Genomic DNA, 15,909 nt, shown 5'->3' with positions numbered 1-15,909 from the left:
TTGCATTGAACTCCAAGTGTCCTCAGTCTTTAATTGAAAGCTTTGAAATATAATCTCCAACATGACATATGCTAGAAAATCCGATGCTGAATTCCACAGAGGATCTAATCCAGAGCCTCACAAGTGACACCGGTGATATAATCCATATAGCATAGATATCTTGGTATAGTGGTGCCCCCCTTTAATACCAGCACTCAGAAGCAAGCAGCTCTCTGGAGTTTGAGGCCATCCTAGCCTACATAATTAGTTGTAGGACAGTCAGAGCTACATAGTGAGACTCTGTCTCAACCACAACAAAATAACAGAGACTCCAAGCATCTGAGTTAGTCAGGACTTTCAAGGTCAAGCTTTCTACTCCATGCTTGATTCTACAGTCAAAATTTTAGGGAAACAATCGTGAATGGAAACCTTTTTAGGAAAATCCCAGGCCTGGAGAGATGCTTAGCTAGTAAACATGCTGCCTTGCAGAGGCCCTGAGTTTGACTGCCAGCACCCCTGTAAGCTGGCTCACAATTGCCTGTAACCTCAACCCTAATGGATCCTACACCATCCATCTCCGTCCTTCACAGGCATCTGTACACAGACACACACACAAACACACACACAGACACACACAGCATACAATCACACAGATATATACACATAAATAAAAATGAAATAAATCTTTTAAAAGAAAGAAAGGAAAGGGGCTGGAGAGAGGACTCAGCAGTTATTAACTCTTACTGCTCTTACAGAGGACCCAAGCTCTGTTCCTAACACCAACATGGAAGCTCACAAATGCCTCCAGTTCAAAGGGACACGATACCCTCTTTTGGCCTCCATGGCCTCCCGAGTGTATATGGTGAACATAAACTCACAAAGATCCAGGAAGAAAAAAAAAAAAGAAAGAAAGAGGGAGAATTTTAAGAAAGAAAAGAAAGCCCATTCCCTCATGAGAAAGAGCCAGCCAGTTTGTGAAACTAGAGGGTGCAATATGAGGAAATGCTATGTTTAGGCACAAGCAAAGAAAATCATTTCCCACTTACCAAGTGTTTACCACCTGCCTGGGGCATCCTACCAACAGGAATGCTTTGTGCCCCATCCCACCCCCCGACAAGCTCGAAAGTATTATTTTAGCCTCATTTTCCAGATTAGGAAAATGTGGCTGAAAGAGATTAAATCCTCTGCCTAGAGGCACAGATGGCAAGGAGGCTGTTGGAGTGTTAAAACAGTCTCCCGCTGAGGCTGCATCCTAACCATTGGCCCTTGCTCTCCCCAAAATGTCTGACTGATGTGGTCCCATTGGGGGAGGAGAGAAAAAAGAATGAAGGAAGTCCAGGCAGATGAGTGTGGGCTGGAGGATAGACTTTTGTCCTTGATGTAACCTTTGGCAGTGATCAACCAACACAAGGCTTTGGGACACCACTGTGTGGTCACTGTGTGGCCAGTCATCTCTCCTCCCTTCCTTGCAGAGGGGAAAATCCAATACTCACATTGTTCGCTCACTGTGTGATAGTCAATGCACTATCTTACATGCCATTGGCTCCTTCAGCCATGATGTGTGGCACCCTTGCCACCTCCACCTTCAGGCTGTTGTGCAGAGAAGGCCGCACTGTAAACCTATCTTGCATGTGTTTTCCAGGGAGGAACTAGGCTAAGATACCCAGTCGAAGTTGTTAGAGGCCTTCCCATAACATCTCTTCTACTCAAAGCCAGGAAGGTTAAGTAGAGCAGAGAATTGAAGGCAGAAAAGGAGGAAACTGAGTTCAAAATGTAGCCATTGGCAGGGAGCCAGAGACAGTGGCTAGCAGATACCCGCAGATGGCATCTAGGGTACTAGATCAAGTCCATCCTATGGTAGACAGCTGTGCCTATCAGTCCTCCAAGGAAAAAGTCATTCTAAATTAACTACATCGTAAATGTGAAAAGACCCAACTTTGAGCTTGCCCTGGAGACTGTGAAGCCTTCCAGGGCACTGGCAGAGAGGAACATGTCAGTGTAGCAGAGGGGACAAGCCAACTCCAAGAAGTATTTTGTTTAGACAGACAAAACAAATAAAAAAATACAACTTATTTAAAGAATATTTTGTTGGGCATAATAGCATATACTCTTAATCCCAGCACTCAGAAGCAGAGATAGGTGGATCTCTGTGAGTTTGGGCCATCCTGGTCTACATAATGAGTTCCAGGCCAGCCAGAGCCTCACAGTGAGACCCTCTCTTGAAAAACCGTATTTCAGAAAATTGAGTTGTAATTGTTGTCAGATATATAGTGCTCTTTGAACATCTTCTAGACACAATCATGTGCTCATCTGACTCATGAAAAGTTCAGAGAGGGTAGGAGAGCTTCATGCAGTATGCCAGAGATTTAGAGCCAGGCCAGCCTAAGGCACAGATCCAGAGTATGAAATTCCTGCTCTTTCTGCTGCTCTCACCCAGAATACAACGGATTCTGGGTTGATCATGATGTTCAACTGGGATCTATGTGTTAACCCATATTCCAAATGGGGACTGGGGTGTGCTTAAATTAAAGATCTGGAAATGAAAAGACTATGATAGAATATCTGGGTAGCTCCAAAACATGAACAAAGAATGAGGGACAGAATAAGACAGTGATGTAAGAACAGAAGCAGAGAGAGTTCATGCTGCTGTCTTACCATTGACCATGCAGGAGAAACCACAAGCCAAAACAGGCAGGTGGTCTCTAGATGCAAAAACAAGCAGGAAGATGTATTCTTCTCTGGACCCAGAGACATGCATTCTGCCAAAGCTTTGATGTTGAGAGCCATTGCAGATTCTGGCTTCCATAACTAGAAAATACGTGAGTGGTGTGGAGCAGAGGTCTCACACCTGTAAGCTCAACACTCAGGAAATAGAGTCAGGAGGATCTTGAGTCTATAAATAAATGTAGAGGTGTTGGCTTTTGCCCATAGTCCCATGGCAATAAGAAATTAACATGGTAGTAAAGGATATTACCCACATTGTTTGTACCAAGTAGATTTGATTCACAAGAAAATAGTTTATTCCCCACCAGAAAAGGTGAATCCTAAACTCACTGCCTTTCACATTAGTAACAAACCCATCACCAAATGCTGTAAAGAAAAAAAAAACTTTAATTATGATAAAAAAGCATATGTTTTAATGTACAAAATTACACAAAGTATACATTTCACTAACATAGAAAAATACCTCTGGGTAACAAGAGAACATCCTAAATTACACAAGACAGACTTGTCATTAGAAATCCCGACAGGCTGCTGAGCCTGAGTTACACAGGTCTGAGAGGTGTTGGGAGGGGCTGACACACGCCAATCACTCTGTTCACTGCACTGAAGTCAGGGGCTGTGGGACAGCCACTGCCAGTCACTCAGTGGGGGTCCTGCTGTAGAGCACCCAACAGGAAAGGGGTCTCCATGTCACTGGACCATGTTCCTGTGGAGTAGAATGGGGACATGATAGGCCTGCCAACATTTTGACCTTGGGTTTGGTAATGTGGCTGTGGAAGAGTCTGATTCCATCAGGTGGCTGTAAGGTTATTGGTCACCCAGGACCTTGTTAGAAAGTGCACTTTCCCAGATGCTATTGTGCTTTGCAGGTGCCCTGTGATTTCTCCTCCCAGTTCTAGCCCCAAAGGACTGAGAAGGCCAGGGGCTCTCTGCAACATCCCAATCATTGATTCCTACGCCCTTCCCTCCCTGGCCATGAAAAGCCGGTTGGGAAAGCCTAAGCTTCAGTCTCCAGCTCAGGGGGTAGCCCATGCTCTCACTTCCTGAGAAGTGTCTGCATAGAGCTTGCTGTCAGAGCAGTGACGAAAGTCCTTGGTGACTGTCATCATTCTTTGGGTGTTTTCAGAAACACATTCTAACCCTCATGCCCTCCCACTGTTCTTCTGGAGGGACTGAGAGAACCAGTCTGAGCTTGCACAGCTGGTTGGTGGCACAGCCAAAGTTCAAAGCCCCTCACTTACCCTTCCACCTCTGCTGACTTTGTACTTGCCTCAGGGAAAAGTCTAAGTGGCAGCTGGACTCCCCCATCACTTCCAAGGTCATATTTACAAACACTGTATCATATCACTCAAGTTGGAAACGAAAATGATACAGGTTGAGATCAAGTTTTCAGCCATGTTTGGCAATCTCATTCATTTTTCTCTTCCCCTTTGCTCATAATGTAAAGACATCAAGAGGCCACTCTTTGTCATAAAAACAGCCTCCAAAAACCATGCTTTTGAAGACAGCCTTATCCTTTGTGGACCTGGTTTATTGTTCCCGTAATGTAAGTCAGATTGGAGGGTAGCCAAAATCAGAGCATGAGCAAAGGTCAGATAAAGAAAACCTTGCCATTCAACCCCATGGTGAACTGACTTATTCCAAATGCATTTAGGTCCAAGGTATGAATTATCTTTTTCTAGAACTTTCCATTATATGAGGAAGGGAGCTAACCATGTCATCAGGCCTCCGGGGTGTTCTCTCCTCTGCTTCTGTAAGGCACTGGAGTATGGATGGCAAAGCCAAACAGGTGCGCACCAGGCCAGTGGCACCAAGGCAGGAGAGAAAGCTGCTGCTGTTCATTGAGCAGTTGATAGATTTGCCTCTCATGGCAGATGCTTCTAGCCCAGAAGAATTCAGGATGCAAGGAAGTTGCCAGAGGCACCTTTCATCCTCTGGGTTCTCAGATAGTTCTTCAGTGATAGGCCACCAAGGTCCCAGAATCAGGACTTGTCACAGTAACTGAAGGCCATCTCTCAGTGTGTGTTCTAGCTCCACAAGAATCACTGAGGCTTAAAACGGGCTCAGCTGTCATGTTACCAAACTGCCTTGTGGCCAGAAATACTCCAAAGATGAGAACCTCCTGCCTGAACAGTTTTTTCCAGGGAAGAGTAAAAATAAATACAATAGAGCACAGGAGATGCTCACAGTGGCGTGTGGAAACTTAATGATTTCGGGGAAGGACAGGGCTGGAAGGGATTTGGGGTCCACTGTCTGCAAGTGGATATTTATCTCTACAGCTGCCCCACTCAGCTTCCCCAGAGCATCCCTGCCCAGGCCCCACTCAGGATAGCCTCTGAAGGTGAGCTCAAGCCCCACCCAGGACAGTCTTTGCAGGTGAGCCCAGCACCCACTGTCTCAACAAGGAGAACACGTGGAGTGTCTGAAAGATGACAGAACTGTCTAGTGCCCCCATTCTCACAAGTTGATACCTCAAAAGGTCTCACTTACCAAGCCAGGAGTAGCACATGCTAGCAATCCCAGGACTAGGAAGGCAGAAACAGGGGAATCTGGAGTTCAAAACCATCCTGGGCTCCATAAGGTCATGAGACAGTCTCAAACAACTCCCCCCACCAAAGACAGAAAAGGGAAGAGGAAGAAAGGAGAGAATGAAGGAAGAACAGAATGAAGAAAGAAGGGGGGAGGAAAGTTTCACCTTCCAGACCTAGGATCTCATCTCAGAAGCAAACAGGAGCCATGAATCTCTTTCAAACAGCTCAGAGCTTATAGGAGAAGAAAACTCTAAAATCATAAACCTCACTCAATGACCTGCTGAGCAAAGGAATCATGGGATCACTTGCCTGAGATCTGGGTCCCCATCCTCTGCAGTGATGATGAACCAGACCCACAGATGAATCTCATTACAAAATGGTTCATTTTGATAAAATGGAACATTTTGATAAAATAGTTTCACATAGCCCAGGCTAGCCTTGAACTCTGGATCCTCCTGCTTCTGCCTCCCAAGGGCTTGATGGCAAGGTTACATCAACATATTTTGCTCAATTCATGGTTTGGTTTGGTTTCAGGCAAGATCTATGTATACCATGTTGGTCTCAAACTTGTTATTTAGCTGAAGGTGAGTTGGACTTCTGATCCTCCTGCCTCCCTGCTCTGGAGTGCTGGGATCACCGTAGCTCACCACCACATCCAGTGTATGTGGCTGGGATGGAACCCAGGGCTTCACACATCCGGGTACTCCGCCAGCCAGTCTTCAACCCCGTGCCTGATCCATGCACTTTTGATCAGTTCTGCTGGCCTGAGCATTGAGGGAGAGAAAGACTTAAACCTGTCTTGTAAGTCCGACCACAAACAAGAGTATTTTAGGAGGATCCCACACAGGAACTCCATAGAAAAGGAGGACTGAAACTCAGGCTCTAAGTGAACTGCACCCTCAATCAGAAGAGCCCGTACTGTGGGCCCAGAAGTCCACAAGAGACATGAAAACCAGGGTCAGCCCCATCTGGGGTCCCTTGGCAAGGATGTCCCACTTAAGCTTTCTGGGATTCAGGGAGAAAGGGTGGCCTAGTCTCCTCCAACTCCCATAGGAGATGCTTCTGGGTCTGCCATTTCAGTCCCTCCACTGATGACCTGCTGGGGAAAGACAAGGGCATGAGCACCCTGAGCCTACTACCCATTTCAGGCTGTAGCGCTATCCATCTCGGCTGCTGCCACACCTCCCGTATACCTATTTTAAGCATACTGCCTTGCAGTTCAGGGGGAAACGTTGCCATGCCAACTCTCTGGCTGTTGTTAGTCATACTCTACCAATGTGCAGTGCAGCCATCTGACAGACAATCCTTCTCAGTCCAGGGACGTTTTCCAAATCATCTTGAGGCAGACAGGCCACGTTGTTCACGAGGCACACAGTAGGTGCACCATAAATGCATACCAAAGTAATGACCTGAATGAAGTGTCTTCTCTGTGCTTGAGTCTGCAAAGTGCTTCCCCCCACCCCCAGCCTGTTCATCAGCACCCCTGGCAGATGCTGGAGCAGGGGTGCTGGAACCCAGGTTTCCAGGTGAGAAAACGGGATAGGGAGTGTCTTCAGTGTCAGAGCCTCAGACAGAACTGCAGCCTTGTGGCTCTGGCTTGAAATCCTTTTTGTCCTCCCTCTGCCAGGTGGTCTCTGTCTTCTAGCTAGCACATGAAAGTCAAGTAGCACCAGACTGGTCTATTTCCACAGAATGTGAGTTGATGAGAGGCTTTTCCATCTGTGCTTCATCTCATCCAAAGCCCAAAGGGGTTCTGACCTCAAAGGATTCCAGCATGTGTGGTCCCCCCTCTGGTGGTGGGGATGGAGAGGCTCAAGTTGGTACAGGGGTAAGGGAGGCTTCACAAGTCTCTGTCCAGGCTTGGGAAAGGACACATCAGCATCCATGCTGAGTGGGAAGAGAGACCTGTAAGACCCAGGACTGGAGACCACCTGGAGCTGGACACAGGCAGATGAGAAGCCCACCTCCAGGCAATGGAGAGCCCTGCATGCAAAGTCATGGAGAAGGACTATTCAGAAGGGCCATGCAGCAGAGCCACTGATGGGCTGACCACAGCGGACTCCTGTTGCAGGAGCTCAGGATTGGCCTGGCTCTTAGTCAGTGCTATTGGTTGAATGAAAAAACAACATCCGGTAAAGCATTAAACCATGGTATCAAGTGCCTGTGAGTCCTGGAGTGAGCCAGCCTGTGCCCTCCTGGTGGAAGAAGGATTTCAACCGAGAAGACAGAAGAGCTCGGGAGATGGGAGAGACAATGGCAGCACAGCACGGAGTGTGTAGATGTGCTCAGTGCACTTAACTGAATGGCTGAGATGATCAAGACACTAAGTTTACACTCTGTGCCTTTTGCCCAAACAAAAACACGAGTCACAAAGATATGATTTTGGCCAGATATTCCAAGGGTAGCTTGTGTGTCTGCTGTGAGCTAGATTCTCTACATTTGAACATACAAGTTTTTATAGCACCTGCCTGTCACTCCTCCTTCACTGACCAAAGCTCTGGGTTCTTCCCAAACCCAAGATATACCTACTTAATCCACCCATCTTCTATTATCCACTTGGATACTCAGCAGCAAAGCTAGAGAGATGGTGTCTGAAGGATTAGCCAGGCAGAATCCTGGTTTTCCTTCTGGATGTGCCTAGATATCAAAAGGTCCTGTTGGATACCCATCTGCCAGAGCCAGCCAGCCCCATCACTCTTCAGCTTAAAGGGAAACATCACACCCCCTCAAGGAAGCTAACCCCCTGGATAAGAACACAGAAATGGAACAAGGTGCTGGTATGGGCTGCTTGCTTGGGGTGCTGTGACTCTCTTGGACAAAAGTGGAGGACATAGTTGCTAGAAGTGGCCTGTGTTTGACAAAAGCAGCTCTCCTCCCTCTTCCTGGAAGCAGAGAGTCTGTCTGAAGCTTTTCCATGAGCTAGAGCCTGCTCCTCAGCAGAAACCAGGAATAGGAGTGTTCATAACTGAGCCATGATGCCAGGAGGGACGGCAGCCTGGATGGTGTCACAGCTGCCAATGAATTAGAAAACATGTGAGTGCATTCACCATACAAGTGAGGAATGGAGGACCTTGGAGGCCAAGGAATAGTACAAGGGTCACCAGCAAGTTAGGAGCAGAGTCAGTTGTCTCATCCCCTGTAGAGTCCTCTCTCCCTACTAGACTAAGTTTATTTCTTCTGAAAACCTAACAACAGCTGCGAGTGGGCTCTCCCTAGATAATTTCCAGCACAGCTGAGCCCTCCATTCAGCCTTGGCTTGTGTAGAACCTCCATGATGTTCACAGCACCACCAAGGTCACTCAGTGTAAAATGTTCCCTGCAGGCTTGTCACCCACTGCAGGTAGAAGAGACATCAGTGATACTATGTGTGCCTCAAGGCAGCAAATCCTGAATGGCATAAGGGAGGTGAGCAGAGGATAGCTCTCAAACACCAAGATGCTCCCGAAACATGGGCCACCATCCTGAAGTGTCAGGATGACTTGCCAGCAATGGCGCCATCATGCGTGACTGTCAGCTGGGCAGAAAGACTCCCAAACAGACTAAGAAGGGTAAGCCATTTGTGCAAGTGACACAGCCAACCTGGGAACTCCAGATCCCAGGGTCCTGTCATTGCTCCATGCCAATGCTGGGGGCTTCTGAAGCTCTTGCCAGTCTTGTGCAGAGAGAAACATTGCCTCCTGATGACTTGGGAAAGGGGTGGTGATACGGCTTGTAATCACAGGGCCACCTCTGCTCCGTTGGTCATCTGGGACAGACATTCATCTTGGCCAGCACGATGTGCCTGGTGGTGCTGTCTTCTTTCCTGAAACAGGGAACACAGGGAGGTGAGCCTCTGAAGAAAGCAGGCCACCCATGTGGTTAGCACAGAGAGCTGTCCAGATGGGCCAGCCTTCGGGTGGCTGGGGGCTCACCCTGTATCTCCACATGCCTGCAGGACAATTCACCAGCTGCTCCCACTAGGAAAAGAAGCTGTTTGCTGTTTCCAGAGAGTGGCCTCTTTATTGGGGGTATCTGTGAGCCAGGGGTACCATATGGAAGTGTCATGTGATCAAGTCTAGTGCACACAGGCATTCTAGTGTTTGTAAGACCTTCATGGAGGCCAGTTGCCCAAAAAAGCTCTGAGAACTCAACAAAGACAGAGAGAAACAGGGGTCTCAGCAGTGTGTTTACTGCTCTGTTGGCAGAGTTACCAGGCTCTGGACCCCCTGGTGCCAGGATCGGGGGCGGGGGGGGGAGGTTCAGACTGCCCAGTGGCAGTTCCAGTGAGCTGGAGGAGACAGTGAGAGGTGTGTACATCTCAGGTCTGACTGTGAAGCAGGACAGTTATTGCTGGTGCCAGGAAGGAACAGTGGAGGTGGCGGAGAACGAACATGAGGGGAGACTGCCAGGTAGCCTGTGTGAGGGTCCTGTGGAGAGAACAGAGAACTGTGTGGCAGGAGGAGGGAGGGGCTTGGGGGGAGCTCCAGCACAGGCCTAAGCATGATGAGAATTCAGAGAGGAAGGAGAAACAAGAAAGAAATCCATGGGGCAGGAGAACATCTGAAGATGGTGATATCGAGACAGGATATTAGAGATAGTTTTCTAGGCAGGGAACACACAGGCGGTGGGAGACAGTGCAGAGTGGGAGGAGTTTGGGAAATACAAGCCGGAGAGTGCAGCTTGCTAAGAGGCGCCTGCAGGGAAGCTGCCAACTTCACTCAAATATCTGGGCAGTGTGACAGCCCACAGGGAGACCCCTGAAAAGTGATACCCTACCAGAGCGGAGGGTCCCTGTGCAGGTCAAAGGTCAGCCCCACAGCTGATGTCACCAAGGCCAGCCTTACTGTGATTCTGAGGGTCTGTGGAGCTGTGCAGCCACTGCAAACAGTCCCTCACGAGACTGCCGACCCCGGCATCATCCTCAGTGGCCCAGTCTTGCAATGAAGATCTCATTGTTCAGTGTGTGTGTGTGTGTGTGTGTGTGTGTAGGAGGTTTTAGACCACTTTGCTTTTCAAAATGTATTTATAGCTTTCTTCCTTTGCGCTGTATCACATGTTAGGGGTTAGCAAGCGAGACAAAAATAAACTCAGTGCAAATCCTTGACCTTGCAGAATCTCTGGGGCCAGAATTCCCTTCCCATCAGTCTCTGGGAGAACTTCAGAAGTGTTCAGGTACTAGGGGCGCTCACAGCCCTGTGGGCTCTGTCCATAGGGTAGATCCCAGAAGTCCAGAGGGTCCCACACTCCTTCCTGCCCCATGCATTCTGCATGTCATATCCTCAGCACCCAGTGCCTAGGTATCACTGGGATAGCTTCCAGTCTGAGCACAAAACATTGCCCCTAGAAGAAGCTGAATGACATCAAGCTCAAGACAGCATCATCCCTAACTTACATTACACATAGGGTTAATGCTTACATTCTCCCATTGATTTTTTTTTTAATTTACCAAGAAACATACTCAATTGTCCCAGGATTAATGAAAATCATAGGATCACCTCCAAAGACCACATGGGATGTTCACAGGTTCAATTTCAAGAGAAAATTTGGATTATAGAAAGGATGCTAAAGTGAGAATGCTCACAACTGTCATTTGTGTGTGTGTGCATGAGCACATAACCCTGTAAAGAAAAAAAAATGGAATAACTGAAAGAAGACCCCTCTCAGCAGGTTAAACAGTAGATAAACAAAGATATGTTGATGTGGTGAACTGAAAGACAGATGGGAGAAATCACCCGGAATTCAGCAGAGACATAAAAACTGTGAGGAAAGGAGTCCTTTAGACAGCATGGTCAGTAGAGATCTGAGGCAATGGCATTTGAATTGAGATCCCAAGGGCAAGTGAGGAGAACCAGTCATGGGAAGAAACAAGGCAAAGGGTCCAAGGCACCAGAAGGCAAAGGCCCTCAGGTGGAGTAGGATCAGGTACCTGAAGGATAGAGAGCAGGGTCCGTGGCCCTAGTGTGTGACAAGAAGCTGTCACCAAGGGAACAGACTCAGACATGGACAATAGGATTTGCTCCAGCTGAAAGCCCAGAGGGACTTTAAAACAGTGAGAGCTGCCCACTTGCCCACTCGATGACCCGCTCCTCACTATCTTTTCCACTCACCCGCCCACTCACTCTCTTACCTATTCGATCACTCAATCATTCATTCCCTCCCTCCCTCATTTCTTCCTTCCCTCCCTCCCTCTCTCACTTCTCATTCACGTGTTCATTTGCTCCTTAACAAATAGTATATGATACTACTATGTACATGGGCAGTGGGTGGTGAGGTAAACGAAACCCAGACACCTGTGTGCTTGACGGCCACTGGTTGAATACACTGCAGTGACAAAATAATTAAGGTTTTGGAGAGATAAAAAGGGGTTGTAGGGAGCTGAGAAAGGGAGGACCTGGAAGAGCCACCTGAGACGGCAGGTGGAAGTCTGTAAGAATGAGAGATCTTCCTATACGGTGGCTGTGAATGTCAACAGGACCTCTACTTTGCAGGAAACACTGATCAAGGGGCCTCTGAGGTCCCTCCCACCCTGGAGGTGTGATGATTCTGTACAGCAAGGCAGCACCCCATGCTTGAACACGAGGTCGGGCTTCAGCCTCATGGCATAGTCAAAAGAAGAAGCAACAGCAAGAGCAGACCATGGAGGAGGTTCAGTCAGGAAGGCAAACACATGATGGCGAGGAAGAAGCCCTGGGGTACCAGGAAATGAGGCCAAAAATGGGGACAGTAATCTATGCCCTACTTAGTGACAGACTCTTGTGAAGACAGCTCCTCCACAAGAGGATGCAGCCTGACAAGAGACTGGCATAGATGAGTCTGCCCTTGACACCATTTGCTTTATCAGACCACAAGGTCATGAATTTCAATGGGGACACACAAAAAGGCCGTACATAGGGACAGCTTTGTCACCTGCCCGACTTCTCTCACAATGTGTTTTTTTAAATCAAAAGCCGAGCCTATCTGAGCTGCTAATAGGGGGAAAGCATCCAGGATCTCACATCTGGAATTCTAGAACTTTGAAGGTCAGGCAGGAGACATACCATGAGTTGAAGAATAGCTTGGGCTAAATGGTGAGTTCCAGGCCATTTTGGGCTATATTACGAGAACTTGTCTCAAAAACAATGAAAGGGAAAGACAAAGGAAGGAAAGAATGATGGAAGAGAAAAAGAGGGGATGAGGAAAGGAAGGGAAAAGGAAAAAAGGAAGGAGGAAGAAAGAGAGTGAGGAAGGGAAAGAGGGAGGGAAGGAAAGAAAGAAAAAGGCACCCAGAAATACAGGTTCAGGGGCTCTGTCCTGCCTTTCTCTTTCATATTACCATCTTCAGCCCAGCCATCACCGCTTTCTGCCACGGGACAGCTTCCTGGAAGGCTCTTACTCCAAGGATGGTCCCTCCCTACTCCAAACAGCAGCCAGAATTCCTAGAAAGGGAATGACGTCATTCCCTAGCCTCAAACCGCCTTGTCTCTCACTGCTCTGAGAGATGCAGCCAAGCTCCCCACAAGACATACAGTGTAGTCTATGACATCTAGCCCTGTCTGCCTCTCAAAACTGTGCCTTAAAATATGAGCTCTTCTGCACAGAGAGATGGCTCAGCAGTTAAGAGCACTGGCTGCTCTTACAGAGGTCCTGAGTTCAATTCCCAGCAACCATACGGTGGCTCACAATCATCTATAATGTGATCTCATGCCCTTTTCTACAGGAAGATATGTATGCAGGCATACATGCCGATAGAGCACTCGTAGACAATAAATAAATAAATCTTTAAAAAAATATATGAGCTCTTCCATGTCATGCCTGAACTCCCTGCTGACCACTGTGGCTGAGGCCACCACAAGTGTCCAGAGAATAGGAATGAACAAGTTAGGTAGCTGCATTCTCTTCTGTGTTTTCTTAGACTATTCATTTCCACCAATCCTTTCGGGGTTCTCCTGAATGCCAGCTCCAACTCAGTCACTGAATCCTTGGCTCAGCTCAGATGTTAGATACAGCTAGGTGTTAGGGATTGGTTCTTGCATCACCTAAGACAGAGGATATTGCTCTGTCCTATGAATGAGAACTCGGAAGTGGGGAAAGCAGAATTCAAGGAGGATCACACGGAAGCATTGAAGAGACTCCTGCCTTAGGAACCCACTATGTAGGAATCATCCCAGTGTCCAAGAATGAAGGATTGGCAGGTCAAACCATGTGGTCCCAGAAGCTTGACCTTCAAGCACCTGCCTGGACTGGTCTCTCCTTGGACAGCTGCCACACCCAGAATCTTATTGGTCCCTAAGATGCACATGTATCTTTATCCCCACTTCTATCCATACAAGCAGGTCCCACATCCAGGAAGCGGTCACACTAGGAACTTGAAAGGGCCTGGAAGACCTTAGGACTGGTGCCCTTAAGCAAGAAACAGACACTCACACACAGCACAACACCGATCAAGCCCTGGAGAAACCATTCCTAGGGAAGTTAAAATAGGGCAGGTCTTAAATGAGGCAGGGCTAAACCCGGGTCAACTTAATGAGATTCCCCTCTGAGGCAGCAGGTTTCAAGATACTTCCTTGGGAAACAGCATTTTGCCAAAGGATAAAAATCAAATATAAGATTCATGATTCCCATCCAGCCCTAAATACAAAATTTAAAGTCTCTGCCTAGTCTACTCCATCTGGTCACTAATTCCTCTATTCAAATATCTGTGTGTTTCTGGTATGCACTAAATTGCAAACAGAGTTGGTGTGAACCTCAGTGTTTGAATCAACAGACAAGCTCTTGCTATGGGACCACTCAGAATCATCTGTACATAGGCAGTTGAGGAAACAAATCCCCAAAGAGCAAAAGTTCCCAGAGTAGTGGGCCAAACTCAAAATCGCTTTCTTATTCTTCAGCCAACACTCTTTCATCCTTACTTCTGGACCACATTTACCCAGAACTCCTATGATCTGTAAGAACCCAGAGAAAAGTCATGCCATTCTTTGCCCACCATGTGTCTGATCTAACATCGGTGAGACTGGCAGAGTAAACCTTTTGAGATACCTTTACTTAATGGACCACTAAATGTTACCAACTCAAAAACTAAGACTGTCATCAGATAGCACCTGAGACCTATTGCATAGGCTGTCCTGCCTGGCTGTACCCAGTCTACCCATCAATCCCACCCATGTATTTGATGCTCTGATTTGTAGATTTCTTTTATTCTGTGATTACAAAAGCTCACAACACTGCTTCATGGAGCAACGTGTTATCTGGGGCAACCTGAATCTGGCTCAGAATAAATGACCTATTATTTCCCCTTCAGAGTGAGATCTGGATTGCAACCTCTCTTTCAAGTGCCCAGTCATGGGCAGGAGGCTCATTTGGGGTTCAAGAAGAAGCAAAATGAAGTCTGTCCCTGCAAGCCGCTCTTGACTGATCAGTTAATGTCTGGCCCTGTTGAGCAGATATCACCAGGTCCAGACATCAACTGAAAGAAAACAGCGGCACTCTCCCATTTCTCCAGTAGGCAGCCTTGAAGAGCCATGAGCTTCTTCCCCTTCTATCTGCTGGACTTGGGACTCTGCTGGTCTTTTTCAAAGCCACGTTGGAAATAAGATGATAACAAATGCATAAGACTAGTGAAAACCAAACAGTTTTTAATGGACAATTCTGTAGAAAGGGACACTAGTCTAAAAAGAAGAAGGAAGAGAAGGCAGCAAAAATTACCTGCATACTGATTTGGCACAGTACAGTGTTTGTTTTTAAGTCCCCATCTCAAAAAATTACTTTTCTCTTCTACCATAAGCAGGACTTGCCCTGTTCTCAGATTCTTCATCCTATTGGCTTAGGACACAGTTCTGATCCTGCGCTCAGTCAGTTGGCAGACCTGTAAATTTCCAACCAGAGACAAGCAGCTGCCAGCCAGAGGGAGGGACCCAGCACCTCCTGCTTATTTGTGACTCCGACGAACTCTAAGCACACCTCATGCTGAGCATGCACCATAACCATCTATTGCTTATAGCCAGAACCCTCGGGCTGGAGCGTCTGTGAAATGTGGTTGCTCATCTTCTCCTTGGTTCTGTCTTTAGATAGGCAGCTTACCATCTATGTCAAGGAATCTGCCCCAGTGGCCACCTTTCACTTTTGGGAGACCAGTCCATGAGGAAAATTAAAATAAGCTGTTTTTAGGTGGATATAAAGACTTGGAAAGACTATTTCCAGTTGACACTTGGGGACATTTACAGAGAAAAAAAAAAAAAAAAAACCTCTCTATAGACACCATTTTGAGCCCAGTTAATGATGTTCTGGCTGCCTGCCCCGTGTTTCTTCAAAATAAGGACAGAACATCAGAAAAGCAGCGTTTGCCTGTTCTCCCACCTACAAGGTTACCTGCTACAGGGTCAGCAGATCATGGGCCACTTGCTGCTTTTGGAACCTAACAGGGCACAGAAGAGGATCACAGTAAGAGCTGGCACTGGCTTAGTAATTCACTCTCAGGTAAGGTCTGACCTAAAACTGTAAACACTGCTGATGTTGAGCTATTCACATGATTGGAGTCTTCACACACACACATACACACACACACACACACACACACACACACACACACACACACGCGCATGCACGTGGGAGCCCAACTGAGTACCCCTCTGTGTTTGCATATGTGTTTGTCTGTGTGTGTGTGTGTGTGTGCATATGTGTATGCATTTGGTGAGACTGTAGGTGTAAGACAATGAATGAG

The 15,909-nt window shown here is 47.4% G+C and overlaps 1 protein-coding gene across 2 annotated transcripts in view; it reads right to left on the bottom strand.

Moving 5' to 3' along the window:
• Nucleotides 1-3,109: 3,109 nt before the first annotated feature.
• Nucleotides 3,110-15,909, bottom strand: part of CUNH4orf50 (chromosome unknown C4orf50 homolog) — an 86,790-nt gene continuing 73,990 nt past the window's right edge. For both annotated transcript variants that reach the window (XM_055623739.1, XM_055623740.1), the window contains one exon: nt 3,110-9,036. In XM_055623739.1, the coding sequence (XP_055479714.1) occupies nt 8,950-9,036 (87 nt within the window). In that variant the 3' untranslated portion in view covers nt 3,110-8,949. The remainder of the gene's footprint in view (nt 9,037-15,909) is intronic.

This window comes from Psammomys obesus, unplaced genomic scaffold (assembly GCF_907164565.1).
Source record: "Psammomys obesus unplaced genomic scaffold, mPsaObe1.curated_primary_1811, whole genome shotgun sequence".
In the NCBI taxonomy this organism is placed as follows: Eukaryota; Metazoa; Chordata; class Mammalia; order Rodentia; family Muridae; genus Psammomys; species Psammomys obesus.
This window is presented reverse-complemented; position numbering and strand designations above follow the sequence as displayed.